General features: G+C 35.5%; 1 protein-coding gene across 5 annotated transcripts in view; it reads right to left on the minus strand.

Moving 5' to 3' along the window:
* JMJD1C (jumonji domain containing 1C) overlaps positions 1-15,665 on the minus strand; it is a gene marked incomplete at its 5' end in the record, with an annotated part of 325,008 nt that overhangs the window by 183,166 nt on the left and 126,177 nt on the right. For all 5 annotated transcript variants that reach the window (XM_082720126.1, XM_082720120.1, XM_082720122.1 and 2 more), the window contains one exon: positions 6,646-6,810. Coding sequence is in view for 2 of the 5 variants with exons in the window: in XM_082720119.1 (XP_082576245.1) it covers positions 6,646-6,810 (165 nt within the window). The remainder of the gene's footprint in view (positions 1-6,645; positions 6,811-15,665) is intronic.

Raw genomic sequence — 15,665 nt, forward strand, 5'->3', positions numbered from 1 at the left:
TAATTTATACAACCTCCTGAAAGAAAGAAAGAAAGAAAGAAAGAAAGGAAACAGGAAGAAAGAAAGGAAAACTCACCCTGACTGTCTGGATTAAGGAAGATAACTCAATATATAGATGTCCTTTAAATATAAACATACAATTCAAAAAGTCTTGCTATCATAAAATTAGCTGAACAAACTGTGAGACAAATACAAAAAGCATCTTTAATAATGTAAAGAAAGCTTATAACAAATATTAAAAAAACACAACATCCTAATAATAAGTAATCGAAAAAAGACAATCACAAAAATGTAAGTTGCTAATATGAATATTCATCCCACTAAAGAAATACAAATTAAAACAATAAAATAGTATTTTAAAATACTAAATTAGCAGATATAAAAATTAAAACATTCACTTCTGTATTCAAATTGTAAATGTTTGGCTTTTAAAACAAGATAGTCTGAAAATAAGTAATCAATGTTTGTGGAGGTGGGAGTAAGGTGGAGGATTAAGTGAGATGAAAGCACTCACACACTGAATGGGGACAATGGCAGTAAGTATTTGTGAAAAATATCAGGAGACTTTTATGTATATTTTTCAAGTTCATAACCTCTGACCATTAATTCTACTACTATGAATCTAAACTTTTAAAATAATCAGAAATGCAAAGACTTACATTTTTATCACAATAATATTTATCAGTTACTTATAATCACAAAAAAAATAGGAACAATACCAAATATTAGGGCAATGGACCATTATAGAATAAAATATTATGTAGCCATTGAAAATTTAATACTTGTGAGGAGGAACGAACACATTGAAATATCAAGTAAAACCAGCAGGATCTACAATTTTAATGCAGTCTTATCTATAACTATGATTAGAAAGCAGAGATTTTATATCCTGCTGCTTATTTATTAGTTTTAAGATATGGGAAGGCACATAAAATCTTTAGCGTTTTCTATATATAAGATCATATCATCTACAAATAGAAATAATTTTACTTCTTCCTTTCCAATTTGGATGCTTTTTTTTTTTCTTTCTCTTGTCTACCTGCTCTGGATAGAACTTCCAATGCTATGGTGACCAGAAAAGTACCCTCTTGGTCTTATTCTCAATCTTAGAGAAAAGCTTCCATTCTTTCACAGTTGAGTACGATGTTAGCTAAGCAGAAGGATATAAAATCAACACATAAAAATCAGTTGTGTTTCTATATTCTAATTATGAAAAATCTGCAAATGAAATTATTAAATTCATTCCATTTACAATAGCATCAAAAAGAGTAAATTAGGGCACCTGGGTGGCTCAATGGGTTAAAGCCTCTGCCTTCAGCTCAGGTCGTGATCTCAGGGTCCTGGGATCGAGCCCCACATCGGGCTCTCTGCTCAGCAGGGAGCCCGCTTCCTTCTCTCTCTGCCTGCCTCTCTGCCTACTTGTGATCTCTCTCTGTCAAATAAATAAATAAAATCTTTAAAAAAAAAAAAGAGTAAATTACTTAAAAATTGACCAAGAAGGTCACAGACTTGTACAATGAAGACTACACAACACTGCTAAAAAAAACTTAAAGAAAACATAAATACATGGAAAAACATCTTGTAGTCATGAACTAAAAGGCTTATTATTGTTAAGATGCCAATACTACCCAAAGTAATCTACTGATTCAATGCAAGCTCTAACAAAATCTCAAAGTTTCAGGCTGAAGTAGAAGTATCCATCTTGAAACTCATATGGAATTCCAAGGGACACCGAATAGCCAAAACAGTCTTAAAAAAGAACAAACTTGGAATACTCACATTTCCTCATTTCAAAACTTACTGCAAAGCTACACAGGGTCCCTGGTGGCTCAGTCATAGTTGAGCGTCCCACTTATGATTTCAGCTCAGGCCATGATACTGAGGCCTGCAAGGGGCTCTGCACTAAGCGAGGAGTTGGCTTGTGATTCTCTCTCCCCCTCTCCTTCTGCCCCTCCTCCAGAGGGGCATTCTCATATACTCTCTCTCTCCATCTCAAAATAAATAAGCAAATCTTTAAAAAATTTCACTACAATGCTATGGTAATCAAAACAGTGTGGTACAGGCATAAACACAGACATAGACTGATGGAAAAGAGAACCCAGAAATAAACACCTGCATATATGGTTAAATAATTTTTGCACTAGGTGCCAAGACCTTTCAAAAGAAAAAGGGAAGTCTATTCAACAAATGGTAATAGGAAAACTAAATATCAACAAACAAATGAAAGAAATTGAACACTCACCTAATACCATAAGCAAAAATTAGCTCAAAATAGAAAAAAGGCCTACATATAAGGCCTAAAATAAGAAAACTCCTACAAGAAAACATACAATAAAAGCTTTATGATATTGGATTTGGCAATGATTTCTTGGATATGACCCCAAAGGCATGGGTAACCAAAAAAATAAGTAAACTGGTCTTAATGAATATTAAAAAATTTTGTGCATCAAAAGACACTGTCAAAGAGTAAAATGGCAACCACAGAATAGAAGAAAAATGTTCACAGAATCCATCTAATAAGGGATTAATATCCAGAATATATAGAGAACTCAAAGAACTAAGCAAATAAAAACAACCTGATTTAAAAATGGGCACAACGAGGGGGCACCTGGGTGGCTCAGTGGGTTAAAGCCTCTGCCTTCGGCTCAGGTCATGATCTCAACGTCCTAGGATCGAGCCCCATATCGGGCTCTCTGCTCAGTGAGGAGCCTGCCTCCCTTCCTCTCTCTCTGCCTGCCTCTCTGCCTACTTGTGATCTCTGTCAAATAAAGAAATGAAATCTTAAAAAAAAAAAAATGGGCACAATGTGAACAGACATTTCTCCAAGGAAGATAAACTAATAGCATATAAGCACAAGAAAAGATGCTCAATATCCCTAATCATTAGGGAAACATAAATCAAAACCACACCTCACACCCATTAGAATAGCTATTATCAAAACCTAAAAGCAAGTATTGCCAAGAACGTAAAATAGTACAGCTGCTGTGGGAAAACAGTATGGCAGTTACTCCAAAGTTTTAAAAATACAACAACCACATGATCCAACAATTCCACTTCTTCAATTCTCAAAAGAATTGAAAACATGTTCTCAATGAGATACATGTACACCCATGTGCATAGTAGCATAATTCGTAAGAGCCCAGAGGTAGAAGCAACATACAGGTCCTCCAACAGACAAATGAATAAATATATTGTGGTACATACATAATGAAATATTATTCAGCCTTTTAAAGGAAGGAAATTCTCATACCGGCTACAACATAAAAATAAACCTCACAGACATTATGCTAAGTGAAATAAGCTAGTCATGAAAAGACAGATACTGGATGGTTCCATCTTTATTGCGATTGTTAGGACAGTCAAAATCCTAGCCACAGAAAATAAAACGGTAGTTGCCAGGAGTTGGGAAGAAGGAAAACTAGAGAGTTGCTATTCAATGGTTATAGAGTTTCAGTTCTGCAAGATGGAGTAAGTTTTGTAAGTGGATTATTGTACAACAATGTGAATATACTCAATGCCACTGAACTTTATACTTAAAAATAATAAAGATGGAAAATTTTATATATTAGGCATATTTTACCATAGTTTTAAAAATTCTTTAATTCTATGGTGGGAAAAAAAGCAGAGAAATACTTTATAAGAAAATATGTCAAAATATGTCATTCTTGGTGATGAAAATAGAATGATTTATGATTTTCTATTTTATACCACTTAGCATTTTCCAACTTTTTAATGTGTACCTTTTTTGTGTAAGAAAAAAAAAAAGCTGAGAGGCGCCTGGGTGGCTCAGTGGGTTAAGCCTCTGCCTTCGGCTCAGGTTATGATCTTAGGGTCCTAGGATCAAGCCCCACATTAGGCTCCCTGCTTAGCAGGGAGCCTGCTTCCCCCTCTCTCCCTGACTGCCTCTCTGCCTATGTGTGACCTCTCTCTCTGTCAAATAAATAAATTAAAACCTTAAAAACCAAAGAAAGAAAAAGAGCTGAATTTTAAAGAGATTACATAATTAAATATTTTGTGAGGTTAAAAAGGTTTTCAACAGAAATAAATTTCTAAAATAATGACAAACATTATTTTAAACAATATTTCTGATTAAAATTTTCCCTAAAATCAGTAATTTATGAACATATAGGAATTAACCTTGATTTTAGTAATTATCTCTAAGACAGGGCAAAGATTTTCTAAAGTTCTATTTATTCTTTAACTATGATACTGAGGTATACTTCCTGGTACAGTTGTTATTGCTTCCTCATTTTGAGGCTTTTCATACAAGATTCACATGAATGTCAAGTTTTAGCCAATTTTTTTTTTTAAGATTTTATTTATTTGACAGACAGAGATCACAGGTAGGCAGAGAGGCAGGCGGTGAGGGTGGTGGGGGGAAGGTGAGGAGGAAGCAGGCTCTCTGTTGAGCACAGAACTTGATGCGGGGCTCGATCCCAGGACCCTGAGATCATGATCTGAACCTAAGGCAGAGGCTTTAACCCACTGAGCCGCCCAGGTGCCCCAAGACAATTTTTGAGTTAAAGTTTATAAAATTAAAAAAACATGTTTGTCATGGCTTTAAAATCTCCATATTAACAATTCAATATATTCATCCAACAAATATTTCTTTTTTTTTTTTTAAAGATTTTATTTATTTATTTGACAGAGAGAAATCACAAGTAGATGGAGAGGCAGGCAGAGAGAGAGAGAGGAAAGCAGGCTCTCTGCTGAGCAGAGAGCCCGATGCGGGACTCGATCCCAGGACTCTGAGATCATGACCTGAGCCGAAGGCAGTGGCTTAACCCACTGAGCCACCCAGGCGCCCCAACAAATATTTCTTAAAATCTAGTGGGTCTCTGTCTTCAGCTCGGGTCATGATCTTAGGGTCCTGGGATTGAGCCCCTCATTGGGCTCTCTGTTCAGCAGGGAGCCTGCCTCCTCCCGTCTCTCTGCCTGCCTTTCTGCCTACTTGTGATGTCTCTCTCTGTCAAATAAATAAAATCTTTAAAAAAAAAAAAAAAACTATCATGGATAAAATTATCTTATTTTTTTGCTAAACCATTCAAAGTATCTTACCAAAACTATAGCTCATAGATAGCAGCTTCCATCTTTTGAAATTATATATATTTTCTTTAAAAAATATTATTAGTTCATTTCATTCTTTTTCCCTCCCTGCATTTTCTTTTTAACCACTTATCTCCTCAGATTTTTAAAGGTCTAACTCATTAAAAGAGAAAATGTATAAACAATACAATTATTAACAAAAAAAACCTATTCGTATAGTTAATTTATGTTAAAAAATATCTGAAAGTATCTATTCTCATGGTATTTATACCAAATACCTGCAATAATGTTTTATGGCTTTAAAAATATTTCTCAGATATCAGTGTAAGAACATTATTTCATTCAAACATATACAGCCCAGTGGTTAAACAGATATGGCTTTATTCCTAATAACAAATGGCGTGGAGGACATGGGGAGTTAGAGAGGAGAAGGGAGTTGGGGGAAATTGGAAGGGGAGGTGAACCATGAGAGACTGTGGACTCTGAAAAACAATCTGAGGGTTTTGAAGGGGTGGGGGGTGGGAGGTTGGGGTACTAGGTGGTGGGTATTATAAAGGGCACGAATTGCATGGAGCACTGGGTGTGGTGAAAAATAATGAATACTGTTATGCTGAAAATAAAAAATAAATTTAAAAAAAAAAAAAAAAAAAAAAAAGAACTATCTTACTTAGTTAGTATGTTTCTCGTTTTCTTTTTTTTAAGTGTGCCTTTTTTTTTTTTTTAAAGTAATCTCCACACCTAATGTGGGGCTTCAACTCACAACTCAAAGATTAAAAGTTGCATGTTCTTCTGATTTACCCAGCCAGACTTCCTTAGTATGTTTCTTGAACAAAACTCTAATTTAAACTAGCTGAGAATTTTTTAAAATCTGCATTTCTTAAATAGAACATTTGCTGATATGAAGTAATTTTATCTATTATGTGAACATACAATTTCACATTAAATATCTACTATGATCTACAATGAATTCAGTCAACTTTTATTAATTTTAACAAACCAAGGAAAAATACATGCTATTGATGCTTATAAAAAGCATCTTATTGTCTACCTACAAAGTCTCAAGCTTGAAAAACTTCCACATTATACACAAACTAGTCAACTATGTTAGTAACCTTTAAAAAATTTATTTATATGTTTCTTCTAACTGGATAGATTAAACTATTTCTAGGCTAAATATTCTAAAGGAGTACTAACAAAAAGGACACATAAAATTGTTTAACAAAATAAAAGCCAGGGTGCCTGGGTGGCTCAATGGGTTAAGCTGCTGCCTTCGGCTCAGGTCATGATCTCAGAGTCCTAGGATCGAGTCCCGCATAGGGCTCTCTGCTCAGCAGGAAGCCTGCTTCCCTCTCCCTCTCTCTCTCTCTCTCTGTCTCTCTGTCTACTTGGGATCTCTCTCTCTGTAAAATAAATAAATAAAATATTTAAAAAAAATTTTTTTAAATAAATAAAAGCTATAGTTTGATATTTCTGTCAGATACTTCAGAGCCTCTTCAGGAATAATGTATGATCACCAAGATAAATCTGAACTTATATATAGTTCTTGTTCTTTTAAAACAAACAACTGAGAATGTTTAATAAAACAGGAATAGATCTTACCAATGCAGGCCACTGAATTTGTTTGCTCTTTGATCCCTGAGTCTGGCTAGGGTCGATCCTTCTGGCCCAGATTAAGTGGTATTCCACCAAGAAAGTTGAAAAATCTTCATATACTTTAACCCACTCTCGTTTATCCCATTCAAGATCATCAAATTCCACATACACCTATAGAAAAGAAAACATAAAATTCCATAAGCAATGCAGAATGTGACATATACACATTTTTTAAAAGATTTATTTATTTTAGAAAGAGAAAATTGTGGGGGGAGGAGCAGAGGGAGAGAGAGGTCTCAAGGGGATTCTGAGCTGAGCACAGAGCCCCATGCAGGGCTTGATCTCATAACAATGAGATAGTGACTTGAACCAAAACCAAGAGTTGGATGCTTAACCAACTGTGCTACCCAGGAGGCACACCCCCAAGTAAGTTACTTTAAAATAAAGGCATGGAGCTGAATTAGAAAAGACATTAACAAAATACATTATTTGAATTAACATTTCTCTTAAAATCATTATTTAACTTTGTCATTAACCACATCAGATCTCCCTACTTGTATGTCAAGAAGACTGACCATACATTAAGAAAAGCAAATTACACAATATTAGTCAGTACAGACAGGTTGATACCTACTACAGACATACTAAAGACTATGTGGATGCTGATGATTCTAGAAGCAGAGGCTGGGAAATACTAAATATTTTAGGCTTTGCAAACCGTGTAGTCTCTGTCATACTTGTCTACCTCTGATTTTAGAGTACAAAAGCAGCCACGGATAACATGTAAACATATGGGTTTGGCTTGGTTCCAATAAAACTTTCCTTACAAAGACAGGTGGCAATTCAAGAATGGTTCGACATTTAACAGTCAATCAGTGCAATATATCAAATTAACAGAATAGAGGGGAAAAAATCCTATGTGATCATCTTGCTTGACATAGGAAAAGCATCTGACATGCTCAACATGTTGCAGGATAAAAATCCTCCAACTAGGAATAAAAGGAAACTACTTCAAAACAATGATGGTAATACTGAAAAACCCGTAACAGCAAACCGAGTGGTGAAAGCCTGAAAGCTTTTCCTCTAAAATAGAAACAAGGATGTTAATATTTGGAAAACCGAAACTGACTTGCTTACCCCCATTCAAACCCCTTCTTCTCCCACATTCATCCTTTTTCACTCAATACCTAAGATGATCTCTTCATAGAGGTGTCTTCCCTACTACATTCTAAGTTTTGTTGGAGACATTCTTGTTTTCTTCTTCCACCTATCTTCTGCTCCCTGACATCTCAAGTGTTTCACTTTCCTCTCATTTAAGACTGGTTTGTTCTTCTGCCCTCACCCAAGTTCTTTCAGAATGGTTATAAACCCCCTTTCACAGACACTTACCTTTGCACTCCTACAAGCATTTGTTTTTCATACAATTTATTTAGTATAATAATCAGATTCTGCCCTATATTCCTCAAATATAATGAGAATATTTTTATATTATGGCCGAAAAATCACTGAAGGTGAAGCTGTTACAGCATCCAGTACAGTGCTGCATACATGCAAAGTATTTAATAAATATTAAATATCTCCTGACTCTTGAAATCACTAACTTTTAAACATGGACACAAACTGGTATTATGTTTGGTTCTGAAGTCTTTCTGCTCCTGCTCATTAGGAAGCTAGTTAGATGTACTTACCTGTTAGAATTGGGAAAGAAGAATATACTGTTATCTCTGCCAAGTCAGAGCAGGAGCCCAAGTCAAGGAAGGAGCCAACAAAACTGTTGCCTTCTAAAAATGGACCCTAAGGGGTTGAGCTGAGGTCTACCTGATATTATGCAAAGTTTCTAACTATACCAATTTCTCTACCACTTAAAATCTTCTAATAGTACGTAATCATTAAGTTGTGGTGTAAATGGGCTTTTGAAAACTACAGAAAACTGAAGCCAAGACAATGCCCAGGAAAATCTGAGTGCTATCTTTGTTTTCTCCTCACAGACAATAATACAGTCTTACTGACAAGATATTTCAGTCAAGAACCTAAAGAGCCAACATTTTAAACATTTCCCTACCATAACGGGCATTAACTCATGTAAAATATTCCAGATGCAAAACCCCTGATAACAGAACTGAAGTTTTCATCATGAAGTGAACTTTCTAAACTCATGGCTTATCTTGCATGGACAGTGTCACTGACAGTTTTAAGAATCTACCAGGACCCTGAGTACAAAGGAAATGAAATTCTTTTCCTTTGCTGTAAAGCCAACTTACCTTCATATTATCAAAACAGTGAAGTGTTTGAATGTCAATAGGTAGATAAACACTAAAATAAGCTAGTCTGTTACTGTTTCATGGATTCTGGCAAAAGACATGAGTCTCCTAGGACTTTATTACTTACAGCAAAGTCAAAGTGGGCTGCTTGTGTTGACCCCTCATGCCTCCTAAGACCCACAAAAAGGATGCCAAGAGCCCAAACATGAATACCTATGCACACAGAGAATTGTATCACAGAAGAGGAACACTGATCTTGGCTGGGAGAGGGGAGGAGGAGGTCCCTATTTTATAATAAATAGAAGCAAGCCTACTATTTGGAGAAGTTATTAGTTCCTCTTTCATTATTGTTCACTGCAATACAACTCTGAGAAATGGCCCAGGTAAAGAGTGGTCAGGGTTTCCCATGTCTGGTATATCTAGCAAGAACATGCAGGGATGCTCAGTGCCCATGCTGGATTCTCAATACCAATACAGCTAAGATTTTGCATACTGGCTAACTGAATGAGTATTCTAGCTTTATGGTATATTGGTATGTATGTGGGGTGAGTCTGGAGCCATAGTTTCTATCAATCTGCAAACCTACCAAAAACACTGTATATAATTACTTGGCTTTTTAATTTTATATTACTTTATATTGACTCCCACTTCATTCACTTCTATTGGGTACTTCAGCCTGCTTATTTCCTTCTTACTAACTAAAGATACAAGATCCCTGAAGGTAAAGATTAGGGTTCTTTTTTGCATCTCTAGTATCTGGCATGGTGCCTAACAAACTAAAGCACTCAGCAAATATTGTGACAACCCAGCACTGTGTAAAACATATAACGAGTATGAATAAAGGACTAATTTGGGGGGGGGGGGGCGGAGAGAAAGAAAAGAAAAAAAGGTCCTAAATACAACATGAATACAGTTGCTTCACTTACTAATTAATCACTGCATTCATAATTATGTAGAAAATAAATGGAAGATTTCACTCAGCAAACACTTCTGACTGCAAACTGAGAGGCTAACATTATGAACACTAGGAATTCAGAAATAAGAGATATACATCAAGAATTAACAGCTATGGATATTGTAGTGATTACCATAAGAGTGAAATGATATGAGAAAAAGGCTCAGTAAAATAATCCTTAAAAATAATTATTTTCATAGTGAACATTTGGTAAATACTTTTTTTTAGCCCAAGATACGAAACAAGTCATTTCGAAGAACTGGTCTCTAGGTAATTAAAAGACTGTCACATATCTCTTTTAATACATTGTCTTCTACAACAGAGCTCAACACACACAAACTCTCTTGTTTTATATATGCATAAAGCAGACACTGAAAGAAAAGCTGTTAGACTGTCAGAGGAACCACTAGCAAAGGTGAAGGAAGTATAAGCAGCAGTCAAGCAATTCAGTTTCTGTTATGTGGCCCCTTAAAATTAACATAACCTTTAAGCCCTTCAAACACAGGGCGCCTGGGTGGTTCAATCAGTTAAGCACCTGACTTCGGCTCAGGCCAGGATCTTGGGGTCCTGGGATAGAGCCCCATGTCAAGCCCTACATCTGGCCCCTACATGCTCAACAGGGAGTCTGCTTCTCCCTCTCCCTCTGCCTCGTCCCCACCCCATTCATGCTCTCTCTCTCAAATAAAAACAAAATCTTAAAAATAAAAAATAAACCATGCAAACACAATTATTATCTAAATGGAGAATGTCTCTTTTCTCCTACATTCTGCTTGAAAGTGGCTAAAGGATTCTGGTCACTTGGACACCTACATATACAAAATAATAGCACATTAAAGCTACGAATTATTATTTTTATCTAAATTGTAATTTCAGCCCTGCCACTTTAAGACCTCTCAGCCACAATCTTTATCTGCAAATGTTATACAGTTAATTGGGAAAAGTAATGTGAGAACAGTAAAAATATTAGCTATATAAAAATCTACTAATGTACCAGTTTGAAAAAATATTTCAGATTAGTATGACAGGCATTTTTCGAGCTAAAATTCATCAATAATTATCACAAAACTTTTGAAGGGTCCTTAGATAATCCCTTACTTATTTTCCTAGAACTATGAAATAAAAATAATGACCTTTAACTAGGTAAGCTTGTATTCTCTCACAATATACTATTTTCACTGATATTTATAAAGAAAATATAAAATTACACAGCTTGCCACTGTGAAATCAAGTGATTAAAAACAAATTTAGTTCTTTTTACCTTGATATCAATAATAATACTAATATTATCACACCAACGTGGTATCACCTTTTTAGGCACTATAAAAGTAGGAGTGATCTGCATGATGTCATGTGAGGATGGTGATAGGCTAACACTACTTAGCTCTAAAGAATCTTTTGTGTTAAAAATGAAAGTGCTCGGGATGCCTGAGTGGCTCAGTTGGTTAAGCAGCTCATGACCTTCGGCTCAGGTCATGATCCCAGCGTTCTGGGATGAGTTCCACATCGGGCTCCTTGCTCAGCAGGGAGCCTGCTTCTCCCTCTGCCTGCCATTCTGTCTGCCTGTGCTCGCTCTCCCCCCGCCCCTGATAAATAAATAAAATCTTAAAAATAAATAAATAAATAAAAGCGCTCAACTATATTAACATTCCTCAAACTATAGTCTACATTATAGAATCATCATTTCTTTGTACATAAATAAGCATTAGGGAGGCCAGGTAAGTTATGAAGAATCATGAACTAGTTAGTTATAAATGTCTAATTTTATCAGAAGTTTTCTCAACGTTTTTAATAATGCCAATGTTCACTGTCCATTATTAATGAGAGTTTACACCATGAAGTTTTCCCCATTTGTCCATAAAACCTATTATGAGATAGCTAACATAATATTGCTCTATAAAATAGCGTGGGAGAAAAACAGACTAGTTTTTCCAAAAGATTTACCCATCTACAGATCTATATAAATAATTTGGTGATAACCAATGAGGTGGGAAGCCCAAAACCTGGTCATCTCTCCCCAAATACTGAAAAACTTTTACGTAGGGGTGGGATCACCTAGGTGTCTGAGTCAGTTAAACATCCGACTCTTGATTTTGGCTCAGGTTGTCATCTCAGGGTCCTGCCCTAGCCACATAGGGCTCTGCTCACGGCAGAGTCTGCTCCGGATTCTCTCTTTTCCTTCTCCCTCTGTGCCTTCCCCCACTCGCTCGCTCTCTAAAATAAATGAATAAAATCTGTAAAAAATAAATTTTAAATGTGGTATTAAATTTGTGAGATTTAGAATAACATAGCAAAGTCCTTTAAGACAATTATGTAAATAATGATACACAAATGAAAACACCCAGTTTAGGTCTTTAGTTTTTTCAACAGCACCACTGAACAAACTAACGGCTGAATGGCTCATGAGGAAGAAAACTATCAGCAGTTCAGTTTTTCAGTAAAAGGCGCTTGACAGACAGAAGAGTAATTTCTAGACATTTGAATAACGTGAGAGAGAGAGAGGAGCAGCTTGACCAAACAAAAAGGAAAAAGCCTTTAGGAACTCAAATTCTGAGAGCAAATTAATGAAGAAAGGTTTTCTATAGGTTAAGAAGAAAGGGATACCTAAGAGTGGTTTACATATCTGAAGATATGAGGATGTAACTAGAGAGTTTAAAGGAGAGGGAGAGGGACAGCAACTAAAAAATCTAAGCAAGAAAAATCCAAGTTAAATGCAAATGCTAACAAATGCTTGTTAGCATTTGTAAGATCTCCAACAGAATTTATTTAGAAAAAGTCTCAAATTTTGGTTTTGATCTTTTGAGGCATAATTAGAGATTATATTAAGTATACTGTTTTTATAGAAAAAACCCACTGGAGGACAATTAAGATACTAAAAATTACTGGAATATGATAAAAATCAGTGCCGAGGGTGAATTAAGAAGGATGAACATTTCCACCTCCTTCCTCTGCATTAGGAAGATTTCTAAATATTACATCATATTTGAAGAATATCAAGTGCTACTTTTTCTGCCTGGGGAAAAGAACTAGGGACTTTCTTTCCACAGTATGTAACAGGGACTACTATACCGTGTTCTTGGCTATAGCCATGTGATGTCTTGCATTAATTGAGCTGCAGAAGATGATGTAATAAGCAGTTAAAACACAAAGCCATCACTGATATTCTTCTTTACAGATTTGCTATTCCAGTTAAATAACTTTCTTTTTGATTTATTTGAGAGAGAGAGGGCATGTACGAGGGTGGAGTAGAGACAATCCTCAAGCAGACTCTCTGCTGAGCATGCTCAATACCAGTACCCTGAGATCATGACCTGAGCCAAAATCAGGAGTTGGTCATTCAACTGATGGAGCCACCAGGCACACCCAGTTGCATAACTTTTCAAATAGCTGGTCACAGGTAAAACATATTTCTTTGATATTTTACTTTAAAAAATCAAGTATTTGTTTCTTATTTTCACACTACTAAAGATTACTTTTAGTTTCTATTTTTGTATTTTTTAAAAAAATATTTTATTTATTTATTTGAGAGAGAGACAGTGAGAGAGAGCATGAGTGAGGAGAAGGTCAGAGAGAGAAGCAGACTCCCCATGGAGCTGGGAGCCCGATGCTAATTCCTTCCATTTACCTTCTGCAATAGGTTTCTTATAAAGTTACCAAAGTAATAAAGACTTTCTAAAATATTGTAAAGTAGTAGTAAATGCCCTTTGTTTGTATTATTTACAAGGAACTCAGTAATGGGGACTAGTAACAATTTAGTAAGGTTAAAATATGCTTCTAATTCTTGATCTAACCACTCAAATATATATTAATAAAAGTTATTTGGGATAGAGAAACATGCTACCTATTTTATTAATGAAGAGAACTAAATACCAGAAAAGGTGTAATTTTAGGCAGAAACAAACGTATTTGAGGGAAAATGTACTGAGTTCTAAAAATAATATCGGTATGTAGGTAATACTAATGAGTCAAGAAAGATGTTATAAGTTCTATTCACTAAAGGCAAATGCATTTTACCCTAAGGGGAATCATCTCATCTTCACTCAGAACTCATTGACATTAGTAGACAGATAAATCATTCTTTCTAGTCTAGTGCAAAGCAGATTATAAAAGCAAAACAAGAAGAGACTCTTTGGACATGCTTCTGTAGTACTCTTAAGAACCATGAGGGGCTCAGTAGGTTAAGCCTCTGCCTTAGGCTCAAGTCATGATCTCAGGGTTCAGTGATCAAGCCCTGCATTGGGTTCTCTGCTCGACAGGCACCCTCACTGCCTGCCTCTCTGCCTGCCTCTGCCTACTTGTGATCTCTGGCAAATAAATAAGTAAAATCTTAAAGAAACATAAAAATTAAAGGAACCATGCAGTTTCATAGTTCAGAAACTCTTTTACCCCAGGACCCAAAATTAGTCCTAAAGTAGTATCATCATGTTATAATGCAATATTAAATAGGTTTTCTTTAATTGAAAATACATGCAAAAGGTTAATAAAAACTCTCTCTATATATACTTTCATAGCAACATACATCTTGTCTTTGTACTATGTGACTTTACACAAAAATGTACCATCTGTGTATATTTAATGTCTGTCTCTCCTATGGCGCAAGAAAAGTCTACATTCATATCCAGAATAATCATCTAAAATGATGCAGAAATGTGTTTTAGAAAACTTTCATGTAAATGGCTAATACTTATATTCTATAATATTTATTCAGAATTGCCAAAATTCAGAAGCAAGCAAAATGTCTTTCCACAGGTGAATAAACAAGTTGTAGTGCATCTATACAGTAAACATCACTCAGCAATAGAAAAAAACGAACGCTCAGGTGCCTAGGTGGCTCAGTTGGTTAAGCATCTGCCTTCGGCTCAGGTCATGATCCCAGAGTCCTGGGACTGAGCCCCGGCAGTGGGCTCCTTGCTTGGCAGGGAACCTGCTTCTCCCTGTCCCTCTGCCTGCCACTTCCCCTGCTTGTGCTCTCTCTGTCAAATAAATAAAATCTTGAAAAAAAAAAATGGACTCTCAAGATTATTAAGCCATGAGGACATGAATGCATAAAAATACATACTGCTAAGTTAAAGAAGTTACTCTAAAAAGGCTTTATACAATCCAACCATATGAAGTTCTGAAAAAGGCAAAATTAAAGGGACAATAAAAAGATCAATGGTTGTCAGTGATTTGCTGGTGGGGGAGAGCATATATTTGGAGCACAGGAGATTTTTCTGGACAATATAACAACTATATATGATACTATAATGGCTGACCAATAACACTATGCATTTGTGAAAACCCATAGAATTATGCAACACAAAGAGTAAACCATAATGTAAATTATGGACTTCAATTAATAATGACACATAAGTACTGCCTCATTAGTTGTAAGAAGTTAATAATAAGGGAAAACTGGAAGCATGATGAGGTATACAGAATTTCTGTACTTTCCACCCAAGTCTGCTGTAAACTGAAAGCTTCTTTAAAAAAAAAAAAAAAGCTTATTAATTTAAAAAAGAAAGTTTATTCTTTTCATAAAAATGAGCTATGATACTGCATGTAATGCACTCATTCAAAATAATCGAAAAACAAGTGTGTCAAAATGAGATTTTTAGTGCCACAAAAAGGTATGTACTTAGTACATATAGTAAGAGAAAAGAACTGAGGATGGAAAATAACCTCAGAGCAGGGATGCTATGCAGTCCAGTGTCCTTCATAATGCACATTTACATATGTTAAGGAACTAATACAATATCCTTAAAGAATCCAAGGGATGCAAGGTATAGACAAATCATTAAGATACAATATTATTCATAATAAAACCTAACTAT

The sequence above is a fragment of the Mustela nivalis genome (genome assembly GCF_964662115.1).
Source record: "Mustela nivalis genome assembly, chromosome: 2".
NCBI lineage: Eukaryota > Metazoa > Chordata > Mammalia > Carnivora > Mustelidae > Mustela > Mustela nivalis.